The sequence below is a fragment of the Electrona antarctica genome (genome assembly GCF_951216825.1).
Source record: "Electrona antarctica genome assembly, chromosome: 4".
Classification (NCBI taxonomy): Eukaryota; Metazoa; Chordata; class Actinopteri; order Myctophiformes; family Myctophidae; genus Electrona; species Electrona antarctica.
Genome location: NC_136809.1, coordinates 47651111 through 47665393, shown reverse-complemented (window position 1 = coordinate 47665393; position 14283 = coordinate 47651111). Strand labels below are relative to the sequence as shown.

General features: G+C 42.9%; 3 protein-coding genes across 3 annotated transcripts; 2 read left to right on the top strand and 1 right to left on the bottom strand.

Annotated features, from left to right (window-relative positions):
* The first annotated feature begins 601 nt into the window (after positions 1-601).
* LOC306922555 (OCIA domain-containing protein 1) lies at positions 602-3706 on the top strand. The gene is made up of 8 exons (XM_079500238.1): positions 602-779; positions 1141-1231; positions 1369-1422; positions 1683-1730; positions 1840-1969; positions 2224-2399; positions 3143-3313; positions 3471-3706. The coding sequence occupies exons 1-8, from the start codon at positions 735-737 to the stop codon at positions 3506-3508; spliced, it is 753 nt and encodes a 250-aa protein (XP_079356364.1). The 5' UTR covers positions 602-734; the 3' UTR covers positions 3509-3706.
* An 87-nt stretch (positions 3707-3793) lies between these two features.
* Positions 3794-5349, bottom strand: rhbdd2 (rhomboid domain containing 2). Its single transcript, XM_079500237.1, has one exon. It carries the CDS (start codon positions 5225-5227, stop codon positions 4298-4300), a length of 930 nt encoding a protein of 309 aa, XP_079356363.1. The 5' UTR covers positions 5228-5349; the 3' UTR covers positions 3794-4297.
* Positions 5350-5908: 559 nt separating this feature from the next.
* On the top strand, positions 5909-12694 carry chic2 (cysteine-rich hydrophobic domain 2). The gene is made up of 6 exons (XM_079499661.1): positions 5909-6326; positions 8354-8408; positions 8582-8737; positions 9602-9658; positions 9753-9812; positions 9919-12694. Exons 1-6 carry the CDS (start codon positions 6190-6192, stop codon positions 9967-9969), a joined length of 516 nt encoding a protein of 171 aa, XP_079355787.1. The 5' UTR covers positions 5909-6189; the 3' UTR covers positions 9970-12694.
* Positions 12695-14283: the final 1589 nt, after the last annotated feature.

The following is a 14283-nucleotide window of genomic DNA, read 5'->3' as shown; positions in this document are numbered from 1 at the left end:
CTGTTGTGCAAAAGTTAACAAAAAGCAGGTTCACTTTGCTGGCACAAATGGAGTGGATTCTTTCCTTGCGACTCACGTCAGTGCAACCACACTTGCAATTTACCAGAATTGCACATTTCTAGTTATAACCATTGCCTCAACCACTGCAGATTTATTTAGCTACCCAACCAACCATACCGTTTGGCAAAAAGATTTAAAAAAAAATTAAGGTTCCAGATTGCAGCTTTAACACTTAAAATTATTTATAACATGCACATGGTTTTGTATCTGCTTCTGGTAGGCTATTCATTAATCGGTTGCTGAATACAACAACCCCGTGCTCGAAGTTAGATTCTTGTCCTGAAAGAACCCAAACGCAACTTTTGTGCAGTCACTTCCGGGACAAATGTTCGATTCCAAAATAAAAGTTTAACTTCAATGGATTGTGTGCGATATACTGTCAGATAAGGGCATTTTTCACTAATGCAATTTCTAATTAAAAAAATCATTATATAATCTAACAATGATGTTCATTAGGTTAAAAAGAAAATCACGAGCTTTGTATTATTGTTTTTTTATAATCCCGCAAACCTTCTCGTTTTACCATTTAGCTTCCGGGTCATGTCAGTTTCTGGTGTAATGCTGTGGTGACATTGTGCCTGCATCTATGAAGTCAAACCTGAGTCAAACCCACTGTCTGCGTGCACTTTGATTATTCACATGCTGTGAAAATTGACACCGACATTGTTTTCAACATGTCATCAACCGGTCATTCCGATGAGAGGCAGCGCGCAGCACAGGTTATACAACTGTACTAACGTTACTACTATAGCTATGTAATGTAGCTGTGGTGCAGTAGATATTAATGCTAGGTTAGCTACAACAGCTCACACATTCATTCTGGTGCAAATCCTGTTATTTTTTAAGCTAGCCTGCAAGTGATGTATGTAATGTAACCATGTTCAACCTACCTATTTTGGACATACCATTCAACAATAATGACCTAGCTTGTGTAGATAGGCTATTTTAGTAGGGCTTGAGAGGTTTTGCTTTTCATCTCACTTTGCCTGAGTACAAATAAAACTACAACTCTCTTCGTCTCTCTCTCTGTGTGTGTGTGTGTGTGTGTGTGTGTGTGTGTGTGTGTGTGTCTCTACAAAGGGGCCATGGGGTGTGGGTGTGGATTATGTTCCCACTGACGACGAGAAAAGGGTCTTCAAGGAATGCAATCAGGAAAGCTTTATGTACAGGTGTAAGTTTATCTACATGCACAAAGAGTACACGTGTCATTCTGACAAATGATTATCCATGCTAAAATAAGACTTCTAAATTTAGTTCCCAAAGCATGCTGTCATTGACGTCCATTATTTTCTGTTCCCTCTTTTTCAGCGCTGCCGTTCTCAGTAGTGAGCATGGCCATCACTCGGGGCCTAATTGCTCGAGGTAACGCCACACCATAGATACCAACTAGTCCCTTTCTCCTATAACTTCATTTGATGTTTGCAAATACCTCTTGACTTTATAATTTAAGTTATGGAGGCTGCCATATACACCATACAGTATGTAGACTATAAATCGCAAAAAGAACATACTGCCACTGTGTACCGTGTATGTATGCCAATATGATGCCCTCACACCTGCAGAGGACAAATTATGTGCAAATGTACTTTGTCAATAACATGTTCCATTAATTCTATATATAGGAACTCTGGCTGCATCTCCAAGGTTTGGATCTTCACCCAAAGTTGCATGTGAGCTCATTTGATGTTTCTGTATAGTACCATTTTATTAAGCATTGTTTGTAATTATTATTTTATGTATATATTCTTACAAAGCCTGTGTGTCTGGTTGTCTTTGCAGTTGCAGGATTATGTGGCTACATGGTTGGGAAGATGTCTTACATGAAGGTATGCCAGGAAAAGTTCAAGAGGCTGGAGAACTCACCACTGGGAGAAGCTATGAGAAAAAGATCAGCACTACCTCTACAACAGTCAGTAGCACCAAAACCAGCTTCACATCAATATTGTTCATGTTTTAATATCAGAGGGAATCTTGAACATTACACAATAGGATGCAGCAGGTTAAGACAAATGAATCCAACATTTCGGCGGTTAAGCTTTCATCAGGGGAAAATTATGTTTTAAATATCAAACAAATGTATCATGTGCTCTCCCCATAATTTACACAAACATTCTTTCTATTCTATCAACCATTAAACTATTTGTTGCTATGCTGTTCTCTCAGTCCCCAGGGTGTCCAGTCAGAGATGGGTGACGGTGACCCAAACGCACCGTCATTTGATGCCATGTTCCAGCCTCCTGCAGAATCCTCAAGCCAGATCCCACATCAAAGAAGAGACTACGAATACAGTGATGAGCCACCTCTACAACCAGGGAGAGCAGATGACATCAACCCTCCAGGTAAAGTGATAATGAACTGCACCTGTATTCATATAAATGCATACAAAGTTTTAAGTGGCTTTAGCCTGACACTCAGTCAGAATTTTCATTTTGTTTACATTTTTTTTTAAATGGTAGCGATTCAGGGCTGGAGCCAGGCTAAAGTGGCTTACTACTATTTAACCATTCCAGTAAATGTACATTTGTTGATTAACTGCATAATGAATATGACAATTCTTGAATTTATAAATCCTAAATAGGCCTATATATGAAACTGTCGAAAGGGCATTTCTACAACACTCGGCAAGTTTCATGGCAATCCACACACACGTGAACATGATTAAAACATTGTTATTGTGATCCTACATTATGGCTGGCTGTGTGTGTGTGTGTGTGTGTGTGTGTGTGTGTGTGTGTGTGTGTGTGTGTGTGTGTGTGTGTGTGTGTGTGTGTGTGTGTGTGTGTGTGTGTGTGTGTGTGTGTGTGTGTGTGTGTGTGTGTGTGTGTGTGTGTGTGAGAGAGAGGTTTGGCATATATGATATAAAATGGAAGTACTAATCCGTTGATTTGAACTGAATACTACTGAAAAGTAAATGTTGGGGAAATTGATTAATTGAATATAGAACCTTTTTCCTAAATTGTATTGCCAAATTAATAATGTACCTCTACTCTGCATACCAATGTTTAGACTTCCATCCATCTCTATGGACCCAAGCTCTTTTACCAACCCAAACTAACCTGAGTAACCTCCCTTTCCCCTTCAGTCCAGTCATACATGGAGGATGATGATGAGCCCAGGAAGAAGGTGATACTCTATGAGGATTTAAGGACGAAGAACAGAGAGAACTATGAGGTCACACTCACCCAAAAGGCTGAGACACTGCTCAAAAGTCCCCCCGAGAGGGAGCCCGACAGGTCTCTGCCTAAGAATGACGGTGAGCTGCCGCATCAAAAATAACTTGTCACCATATGGCTGCCTTTGGGGCTTATCAGAAGTCATGTTAAAAAGCACTCAAATGTTTCATTGAATGGAACCTGACATTCAATTAATTGTCAGGATTGTCATGACTTTTTCTCTCCCCTTCTCACTAGGCAAGAAGAACGTCTATGGAGACTCCTGGGAGGAATGAATGTGCATTCGAGCAATAGATGTAATGTAATTACAATATGATCTGATTCTGCACTACATTGATGACTCAGCCACTTGGCTCCAGTTAGTCACAAATAATATGACAAATGTGTGTGTAATGTTCTGGATGAATATATTTGTGTGAGTGAAATAAACTGAAATGCTTGGGGACTACTCTTGTATTTTTCACTGCACTGAACAGAGACCGTGAATGGCCAATGTGAATTTCGATGATGTAGGACAGCTTATTGGCAATGGTGTCATTTTCAACAACAGTTAGAACCAGTTATATAAAAACTTGTTTATTTTTGTAGAAACATAAAAATATACCTTAAGATATATATATATATGAGAGACATTTTAAAGACAGTCATATTTGCATTTCTTCTTGAGTGCAGTACTTAGTTTAGACCAGTCATTAGTCCTACAACCTATCTCAAACCCTAACCTCCCACGGGGCAGCACACCTAAACCTAACCCTCTCCCAACCCTTAACGCACCCCTCACCAACCTTAATCCGGTCGTTTTAACGCACCCCTCACCAACCTTAATCCGGTCGTCTTAACGCACCCCTCACCAACCTTATGTCTTTCTTCTTACATCGATGTAAGCAAAGATTACTAGCCAGCCTATTTGCCAAAAGCAGAGTAAGCAAAGTTACAGATAGTCCACCTCTGTCTCTCTAGAGGTTTGTGCAGGAAACAAATGCAAAGAATGACTTGCATACATTGTCTGTTTTGAATTGTCTGTAACCTCATGCCACCCTGCTGTTGAGCAAAAACAGACATATCTATATCTGGCTATGAGTGTGACCATGACCGTGGCTGCAGCTGTGTCCATGGCCATGCTCATGAGGACTGAGAGGAGAAGCAGCTGGACTATACATGTCATTGGCCAACTGTGGCCATCCTTCATATGTCTTGGAAGTGGTCTCAGTAGCTTGGATGCTGGACATTGGCGCATAGGCTTGGACTGGGTAAGAGCCAGGGGTTGGATTGATGACTGGAAGGAGGGTCTTCGTTTTCCTTCGCTCTTCTGTGGAAGCAGGGATGTACAGAGAGCCACTAATGTTCCTCAGCAACCTGAAAGGTAGCTTCTTCTCCAGCGCACAAGCCTTGGCCTCAGACATGTCCACAAAGCTGAACCATCCCTTGCCATACATCCATCCGATCACAATTGCAACGACGTTGCAAGGGAGCACGGCGTGTGGGATGAAGATGGTTGTCAAGATGAGGAACACCCACGGGAGAGCAATGGTGGGAAAACTGACTCCACAGAGGAAACTTTTAGCCATACGTGTGTGCATTGTGGTTACAGCCACGAGAGCCAGGGTGATGGGGACCAACCCTTCGACGCAGTTTGTGCCGCTGCCCTCAGACTGTATTAGATCCATCAAAGCGTAGCACGAGCCTGTGGCCGTTGACAGCAGCAGGAACAGGAACAGAAAGCGGACGGTACCGACGCTCTTTTCGAAACTGCCACAGAGGACCACGAAAACGGCGACGCACAGCAGCAGCTGGGCAGTGGTTCTGTGGTGGAAAGGGTAAGTGAACAGGGTGTGCACCTGAGCATCTCGAAAAGCACCGGCACCCAGGCTGAAGACCGCGTCGGTTAGAAGTGTGGCCTTGAGACCAGACAAAGTACACGACAAGAAGACTGCCGTTAGAATCCCGACGGTGAACTCAGGAGTCGCGTCTCTGAGCAGATTCTTCAAGAACATGTTTCATGAAAATTCAAACTGCGCTGTGCTGTTTCTTCAGGAAGTATCGCTACCAGGAAGAAACTAAGCCGGAACTCTAGCCGGAACTAAGGAACTAAGCCGGAAGATTGGTCTGCCTAGCAGTGTTGTTGCCAGGTTTTGCGAGAGAAACAAGAAAGTGGAATATTTTATAAACTTTAGTCTTGTATGGTGGTCCGGTCCCTGGCATAAAATGTTTTCAGATCCGCAAAATATATATTCATTTGCCTTGCCTTGACATTATTAAACACTGGTTTAAAACATTAGGAGACAAGCCCAAAACGTCGCTTATAATAAGCGGACATGGCAACACTGCTGCCTAGTAGTCTGTGCTCCTTCGTACGACGGTGTCCCGCGCCGATCTACAAGCTCTCGTCTCACGACGCTGTGCAACTTTTTGTATTAAAAAAAAACAACAGCAATACATAACAAGATTCATTTTTTTTAACTTTTTTTTGTAAATGGCCGGGGTAAAAATGTGAGACTGTTCTAATTCCAAATTTAAGTGGGTGAAGTTCAGTAAGGTTTTAGAGATTTGCCAACTAACTTAGTTCGCACTAAAAGCAATACTAACTTCTATGAAATTAAAATATAAATTAAAGCGCACACAAAAATCACAACTATGCACGTCCGTGACGTCATCACCTTGACCCCCCCCCCCTCTTCCGGCGTGGCGTGGGAACTGCGGCGGATGTTGATGTTTTGCTGTGGAGTCAGTCACTGTGGTCTCTTCTGAACACAACGATGTGAACGGGGGTTGGTTGGTCGGCGTCTTTATTTCCCTCCCCGTGTTGTGTTTTCTGTTCTCATCGAGAGGTTCGATTATCATTGTTATATTATTGTTTCTTTTTTTTACCGTCGGCATCATCGTGTCTCTCCCGGCGGCGCCTCCTCGTCTTCTTCCGGGCAGCGCGACTAGCAGCACCGCCAGGCCGAGTCGTGCGATGATGGAGGACTTTGACGAGATCTACGAAGAGGAGGAGGAGGAGGAGGAGGAGGACGAGGACAGGGCCGCGGAGGAGCAGCTCCTCAAGTACGCTCCCGACCCGGTGGTGGTCCGGGGCTCGGGCCACGTCACTGTGTGAGTAGTATGGGAAAACGACGATCCATCCGCCGTGTTTTGATTAAGTTGACATCGATGTTTTAACGTTTTAGGGGAACACACACACACTGGTGGTGACCTAGCTTCAGGCTATGTGGCCGCAACCATAAACATACCAAGGATGGGTCTTTGACGACGCCGCACACAAGCGGAAGTGTGTGCTAAACTGAACATTTACATACATCTTTATTCTTCATAGATGGACTCGACAAAACATGCGTATCTTCATCTGGAAAAAGTAATGTTTCTAATAATAATCACACGATGAGAAGAACGGCTCCGACGCATTTCCATTTCAAAGGCCCCAACCCCCATACCCCGATTCTGTCTGACGCTCTCTCTGGTGTGACCTCACCGACGGATCCTTCCTTCGTTGTATAGTTTATATTCTAGCTCCTGGCTACTCGGCTAGCCACCTAGTTGAACGTGAAGCCCCATGGAGAAGCTAGCAGCCACATAGCTCCTTTCGGAACCCTACGTTAAAGTTTCTGACATTTTGATGACTTTATGTAGGGTTCCTTCTCACCGGATTCAAGCGACATGGGACGCAATCTGATTTCCCCTGACTTAGCCCTGTGCTGCGGTGTGGGTGTCACGCTGACATATTCCAAACGAAGCATATGGACGCTATAGGATACAACGAACCCTCTCACCCCCCCCCCGAACGGCACAGAAGCCGTTAAGTATTTTTAATGTTTGTACGACCGTTTTGCCAGCTCTGAAATTCTCTCTTCGGTCCCTCCTTGTTGACATCTCGGTTGGCTAGCTGCGCCTACGAGGCGCGTAGGGAGGCGCTGCTAGCCAACCGAGATGCCGAGAGGCGGTACAATGGGATGTCAACAAGAGAGAATTTCAGAGCTGCCAAAACGGTCGTACAAACATTAAAAATACTTAACGGCTTCTGAGCCGTTGGCGGGGGGGGTGAGAGGGTTCGTTGTATCCTATAGCGTTCATATGCTTCTTTTTGAATATGTCAGCGTGACACCCACACCGCAGCACAGATGTAAAACAGGGAAAGTCAGATTGCATCCCATGTCGCTTGACGCCGGTGAGACCGGACCCTACGTGGTAGGTCCAAAGGAGCTCAACCCGGGGGGTCCGGAGACGGGCTAGCAGCCACATTGCATTGGAGTTAACATCATTTCGCTGAACAGTAGATAATCTGGCTAATAATGGGGCTGGGTTGGCGTGTGTGTGTTGGGGGATTGGCTTGTGAAATCATCTGCGTTCAGTTCTTGTCATGGCAGGTTACCCACGTTTTGCATACTTAAACGTCAAGCCAACTTTTATTAGGTGCTGCTGTTCTGCCTTTTCCCCAAAACAGCAAAGAATTTAACCTACGCCATTGATTATCTCTGTTTTCAACCAGTGGTCCTTGAGGAGGTTCCAGGTGGTTCCCAGCTAAATAATGGAGAGTTGGTAACCAAATGGACCCTTATAGATCTTTAACTCTTGAGAGTGTAAAATGACCCCTTGAGACCCCTTACGCTCTCAAGGGTTAAATTATTATTAAACATCTGCATTACCTAAATGACAAGAAGTCACATATAAGTCTTCGGTCTGAGAGGCAAAATCTCATCAAATGCTGGCCCATGGCTCAAAATAAATGCAGAATAAATAATGGACCCTTGATATGAAAAGGGTTGAAAACCACTGGATTATTTTATCACCAACTGAAACTCATTAATTTCTACACCAATAAACTGGGACTGAATAGTGGGCAGTGAGATATTTTATGACAGTCCAAATGGAAATGCGGTAGAAAAGTGAATAAAGACAAATATTGTGATTTAATACTTTTGTTCTAGACTTAATTATTAATGCATAATTAAGATTGACTCCCAGTGTGAAAGTAAGCTTGATGATCCACTCTAGCATTATACAAATCTCTTGTGTGTTAGCACCCAAAGTGGCTCTTAGACCATTTAGATTAGAACGAGAGAATGGCTTGCATGATTTTCAGATTTTAGAGTTAATTTGTAACATTTTGACCCTTACACTGACAGGTTTGGACTCAGCAACAAATTTGAATCTGAGTTTCCTTCAGCACTCACAGGGAAGGTCAGTATCTTACTATAGCCATGTTGCCACCTTTAAAGCCTTGTTAGTGCGCGGTGATAATAATTCAATGATATAATTTGTCGTCCTTTAAGTAAAATCATATCGTGAAGCTACGGCAATCAGGTGGTATGAAAATAAATTGAGTCGGTGGGACCATTTCTGTCTTTTCTCAGGTGGCCCCAGAGGAGTTTAAGGCCAGCATCAACCGCGTGAATGGTTGCCTGAAGAAGACACTACCAGTGAATGTGCGCTGGCTATTATGTGGCTGCCTTTGCTGCTGTTGCACGTTGGGCTTCAGCCTGTGGCCTGTCATCTGCCTCAGCAAGAGGGTTAGACACAAACGCACACACTCACAACTCACAAACGCACACACTGTATCAGTACCTTTAACCCTAGAACACTAAACCTGGGTGATTTTCACCCAGAATATTATATTTTTGTAATTTTCATAATGTTGCTGATGTCTGAGGTGGGTGGGTCTTTCAGTACCTTCATGATGCTTGGTGACATCATAGAAGGTAGGTTTGTTTCCCTGCCCACATTCCTGTTTTTTTCTACAGGCAGGTGTTTGGGGGAATTTCACCCATGTTTAGTGATAGTGATATAGAAAAATCCCATACACCCACATTTTTCTCTCTCACTGGACCTCACAGGAATGGGTGGACCAAAGGAGAAGTTGCCAGCTCCATTATTATTTTTTAGGGAAATAATAAAAAAAAAATACCCACCTGTCTTTCACAGATTTTGCCCCCCTATGATAGCCCCCCCATGACATCTATTTTCTTTTTTTTGGTAAAGTCATGAGGAAATATTAAAGGTATCCGATGGTAATTCCGACAGCGCATCAGTCCGACATGCGGGAACAGCGGTCTGACTATCGCTCGAACAGGCACTGCTCCCGTGCTTGCGGTTATGGTTAGGTTAGGGTTTAAGGTAGGTTCCCGGTCTAATGACTGTCGGACCAATAATAGTGTCGGAACGAAAGCCTGTACCCATAATATTAAAGAAGAGTACCTCAAGTTGCCATGTATTGCTGTACTTCAATATATTTTGACGAGAAATATTTTTTATGGAATATATTACATTGGATAAATTGTACTCGAGTTTAGTGATGGTGTGACAAAACGGATGTTTATGTGTTTTGTAAAGGGAATGCCATCTCATGCCCTTCTTACTCTCTTTGATAAACATAGACACGGAGATCCATGGAGAAGCTTCTTGAGTGGGAGAACAGCAGACTCTACCACAAGGTGAATGTTGTGTACGAAACACATAATGTGCATATGAAACCTGTAGGAGGAACTGTTTTTCTGAATGCTGCTACTTTCTCTCTCTCTCTCTCAGTTGTGTTTGCATTGGATACTGAGCAAACGGAAGTGTGAAACTAACAACATGATGGAATACGTGAGTATCTGAAATCACGATAGGTGTCTTGGCAGGCCAGCATGTTCACTGTCTTCTTTGGTCAGTGATCAGCGTGACATTAATCTCCACCTCTTTTCACCTACAGGTGATCCTAATAGAATTCCTACCCAAGATCCCCATCTTCAGACCAGACTAGTTGCACTGCAGCTCGACTACGCTGCCCGGTTCTGTCACAGAAACGCTGCGACTGTTGCGGTCCTCGGAAACAGCCCACCCACCCTTGAAATACACCACCATTTTATGTTTACAGGGTACCACCCTTTCTACATTTTTCCTGGCCCACTCCCCTACCCTCACATTCTATATACATGTTTACAAAGTCAGTATATACTTTTATGGAGTGCATTGATCTTCTAACCTTGATGTCTTGGAGGGGCTCAAATGCTCCGACACCCTCAAGCCATGTTGATGGACACCAGCCCGTGGGTTGTCAAAGGAGATCCAGCCTTGAGCAGCATGATGAAACTGGGAACTGGAGATTTTTGGACTCCTCGCTTGGTTTTTGTTCGCTACAACTGGAATTCTTTTGGCCTCCCCACCTTCCCTTACCTAAGTGAAAGGCACAATCTGAACATGATACATCTCTTTGAACATGTTCATAAACTACATACGTCATGCAGACAATTACACTTGCAAAAAAATACACCCCAGTGCTATTGGAACGGTTTGGTCTTCTGGGTTATTCTGTGGAACTCAAAACAAACCGAAACGTGTATGGAACCTCCATCTAAAACAACCGTTGTAGCAAATTGACTAGCCTTATTATAGCAGCGTAGAGATCGACCACAACAATACCCAATGTCGCTTTTGTTGGCATCAATTGTTAACAATCCCCCACCACCCCTCCCATAATTCTGCACGATTTTGAATGTGCATTCACAACCCAGAGACAATCACACTGTACTCACGCAGACTGTGCTCTCCATAGGATGTACGGACCTCTGATAACACCTGTACCTGGAACAATGGCATTTCAGCGTTATCCGTGTCCAATTTGATGGACTGGAACTCTCTTGCTGCTTAGCAATTGCTGCTAAGTGGCAGTGAAACATTGAAGCGGGAGACAAGCCCATTGGTGATCCAGAGCAAAATGTTTCCTTCACTTTTTGTATCTTTAGTTTTGTTTACCTGTTTGGTGTGTGCGTGTGTGTGAGTGAGAGAGAGTACAAAGGAATAGCAAAAATAGACAAATCAAATATATAGAACTATTATTAGCCCTATAAAGCAGGGTTCTGTCTTTAAACCATTACTTTGCCATAACTGATCTTGATACTTTTGTTCTAATCGTGTGTGTGTGTGTGTGTGTGTGTGTGTGTGTGTGTGTGTGTGTGTGTGTGTGTGTGTGTGCACATGCGCGCTCACGTGTCATAATGTGGATTTATGAGATAGGCCTAGATTATTTTTGAATATGGTATGCTATGGCTGTTCTAAATGGGCTCTGATGCACTGTGGTTCTGTGTTAACACAAAAGCACACAAACATTTGATAATTTTGTTTACTTCAATCTTCACATGGCCTCTAGTCTACTGACCGTGTGTGTGTGTGTGTGTGTGTGTGTGTGTGTGTGTGTGTGTGTGTGTGTGTGTGTGTTTTAACCACTTTATCCCTAGCAGCTCTCGTCTGGGGTTAACATTTGGCAAATATATCAGATCTACAAACTTGTTGATTGGCTATTGTTTAGATGTTTAGTGTAAAGTAGGAGAGTATAAAGCCCTTGGGAATCCGGTCAACTAAGCGGGGTATAAGTGGTTAAACATGGATGTCTAATGTTGTGAGAAAGTACTAAGATGTGCCCAAACACACTCACCTTCATATCTTTGTGGTGACTAACTTGATCACTGTTCACTCCTTGTTTTCATCAGCTAATATCAGATATGCCTTAGGAGTGAAAGCATGTGAAAGTGCACAATGCACCACCGAAAGGGACACTTTCAGTGTTAATTTAAATTTGAGTGTAAAAACACTCAGGAGTTAAAATAACAGTCTGGATTTTGCTTTGTACATGCCTTAAGAGTTCATGAGCATGAAAGGGAACAGGAAAAGATGGCCATGTAGATTTTTGTTTTTTAAGTCGACACCCTTTTGGTAGGGATTCTTAAATGGATTGGTCATGGTCCAGGCCAGGGTGAAAATTCACATTAGTTGAAAGAATTTGAGCAATGAGCCACTAGGTTCACGACAGGTCTCTCTGGTGATTCTATTGGTCACACTCAGGGGATTAAACAGAATAAAGATGTCGCATTGGCTGAATCTATTGAATTATGGCATATGTAAGTACCCCGGTAAATTGTCCAAAAACAACAAAAAGAAGCATCGTTGTCTTTAAGAGTACACAATGGTTCCAGTCTTCTTCTGTAGCTTGGAAAATGTATTTCTTATCACGAAGCTCAGACTTCACTTTAGTCTACATGGCAAACTGTAAAGCCTAATTTAAATGTTATTTTCATCGGGTGATGAAATATAAATTAAGCCTATTGCCCTGATCTCCGCTGGGTGGCCTCCTTTTCCCTGTTTCTAGAGGTCTGATCACTAATAATGACGTATACTTTGTCGTGCGATGTGTCACGCTGAAAATAGCCTATCTAAACACGACTCGTACGACAAAGTATACACCGGGCTTAAGGCCATATGCAGACATGTGTCTGAGTTGTTTGTGTGTGGAGCGTGCACGTACAGTTCTGTGGACATGGATGCAACTGTCCACAGTAGATCTCAGTCCATGACTGGACCCTGCCCAATGAATGAGTCAGTCCTTTTTATATAACCTGTAGAGTATTTTGAATGTCTGTGTGTGAGAGAGATGTAATATATGTATGTTGACCCATGAGCAGGTGTACAGAAATAAACTACCCATAAACAAGTGTTTTCTATTCTGATTTTACTTGACCATTTGATTATGAAGCTATAATGTGGTAAATTAGTTGGTATTGTACACCTGGTGTAAAGCAATTGCATTTTCAACGCTTGGTTCTTGTTACAGAGTCGGGAGAGATTTGTCACACTTGTATGCTGCTATACAGACTACACTACAGTTTAGACGTCTTGGGTTGAGTTCCTCCAGGGCCTTCCTACTAGTCTTGGCTTGATTCCCACCAAGGTGCGGTGGTCTTTTTCAGGTATTTCAGGTTGTCTCTTACATTATGCAGAGTTGGGGCAATCATTTGGGATATACGCTTGCAATTAAGGATAGGAGCATTCACTATCCGTTTGGCAATTGGGTGTTGTTACCAAGTGGGATTGTGGATCGGCTGTCAGTGAAAAACAAGAATTGATTCAAATCAATTAATTACCAGCTGATGCATTATCTTCAGAATTGTGCTATTATCTGAAATGTATATATCTGTGTCTGTTTATGTGTGTGTGTGTGTGTGTGTGTGTGTGTGTGTGTGTGTGTGTGTGTGTGTAAACAACAACAGGATCTGTCCAGGTGAGTGTAGCCTAGTACAAAATGGAACCAAAGGACCCTAGAACAAACTCTGAGACTGTCCAAATGGACTGTTATAGGCTCATTTGGTTGTCCTTATTGGCTTCTAGGAGAAAAACAAGACACTTCACTAATGTGATGTCCTTTCGAAAACTACACAATTACTGGTGCAAACAACTACTCTGTCGATAACTGCACTGGGTACATATCAATATTTTTGTAAGACACAATAAGAAGAGGTATTTTTCTCACTGACTACCAGTGTTGCAAGTTTCCCATGCTAATATTGACCTGCCGATTCTTCGAATCAGCTGGTAAAAACCTTAATAAAGGGCTGGTGGGTACATATGTTGAGAATGCACTATTAACATAAAGGATCTGTTGAGAGAGATGCACACGCTCATACTAACTCATGCTGCATGACTCCCAGTTTGGCCCTTAAACATTTCCATTGTGTGCTGTAAATACGTGGACACGTTCTACCGATCCATTCATCGTTATAGATGTTGGATACTCAAAATGGCACGGTTCATTCTACTAAATGAATAGGGACAGTAATATACTCTGTAGTATATAGAACTGAACTGTGGCAATGGACTGGATGCCAGAAGGTGGAAAGAGGAAGAGAGGGAGGCACAGAGCAAGAAGGGTCGCCAGGGACCGGAGCAAATGGAGGGGACCCGTCGCCCAATGTTCCAATAGGAACGGGAGGAACTAAGTATAGAACTGAATAGATGTGCTGTCTCCAATAATGACATTTTGTTGGATCAGGAGACATGTTTCGCCAGCTTCAGAGCCACCTCGACGGAATGTAGATAGCACACACATGCATGTGTACAAACACACAAACAAACTGTGTCGTAACTTGTAATGCCATACACAAAGTCCAAGTATGTTGACACACTTTGCTAGTTTGGGATGGCTCAGTGTAGAAGACAGTTATTAAAGCAAATCAATGGGATTGGTAATTAAACAATAGTCAAAACCTTTTGACCTATGGTTGGCATAGGTGTTGTGTGGTGGTCA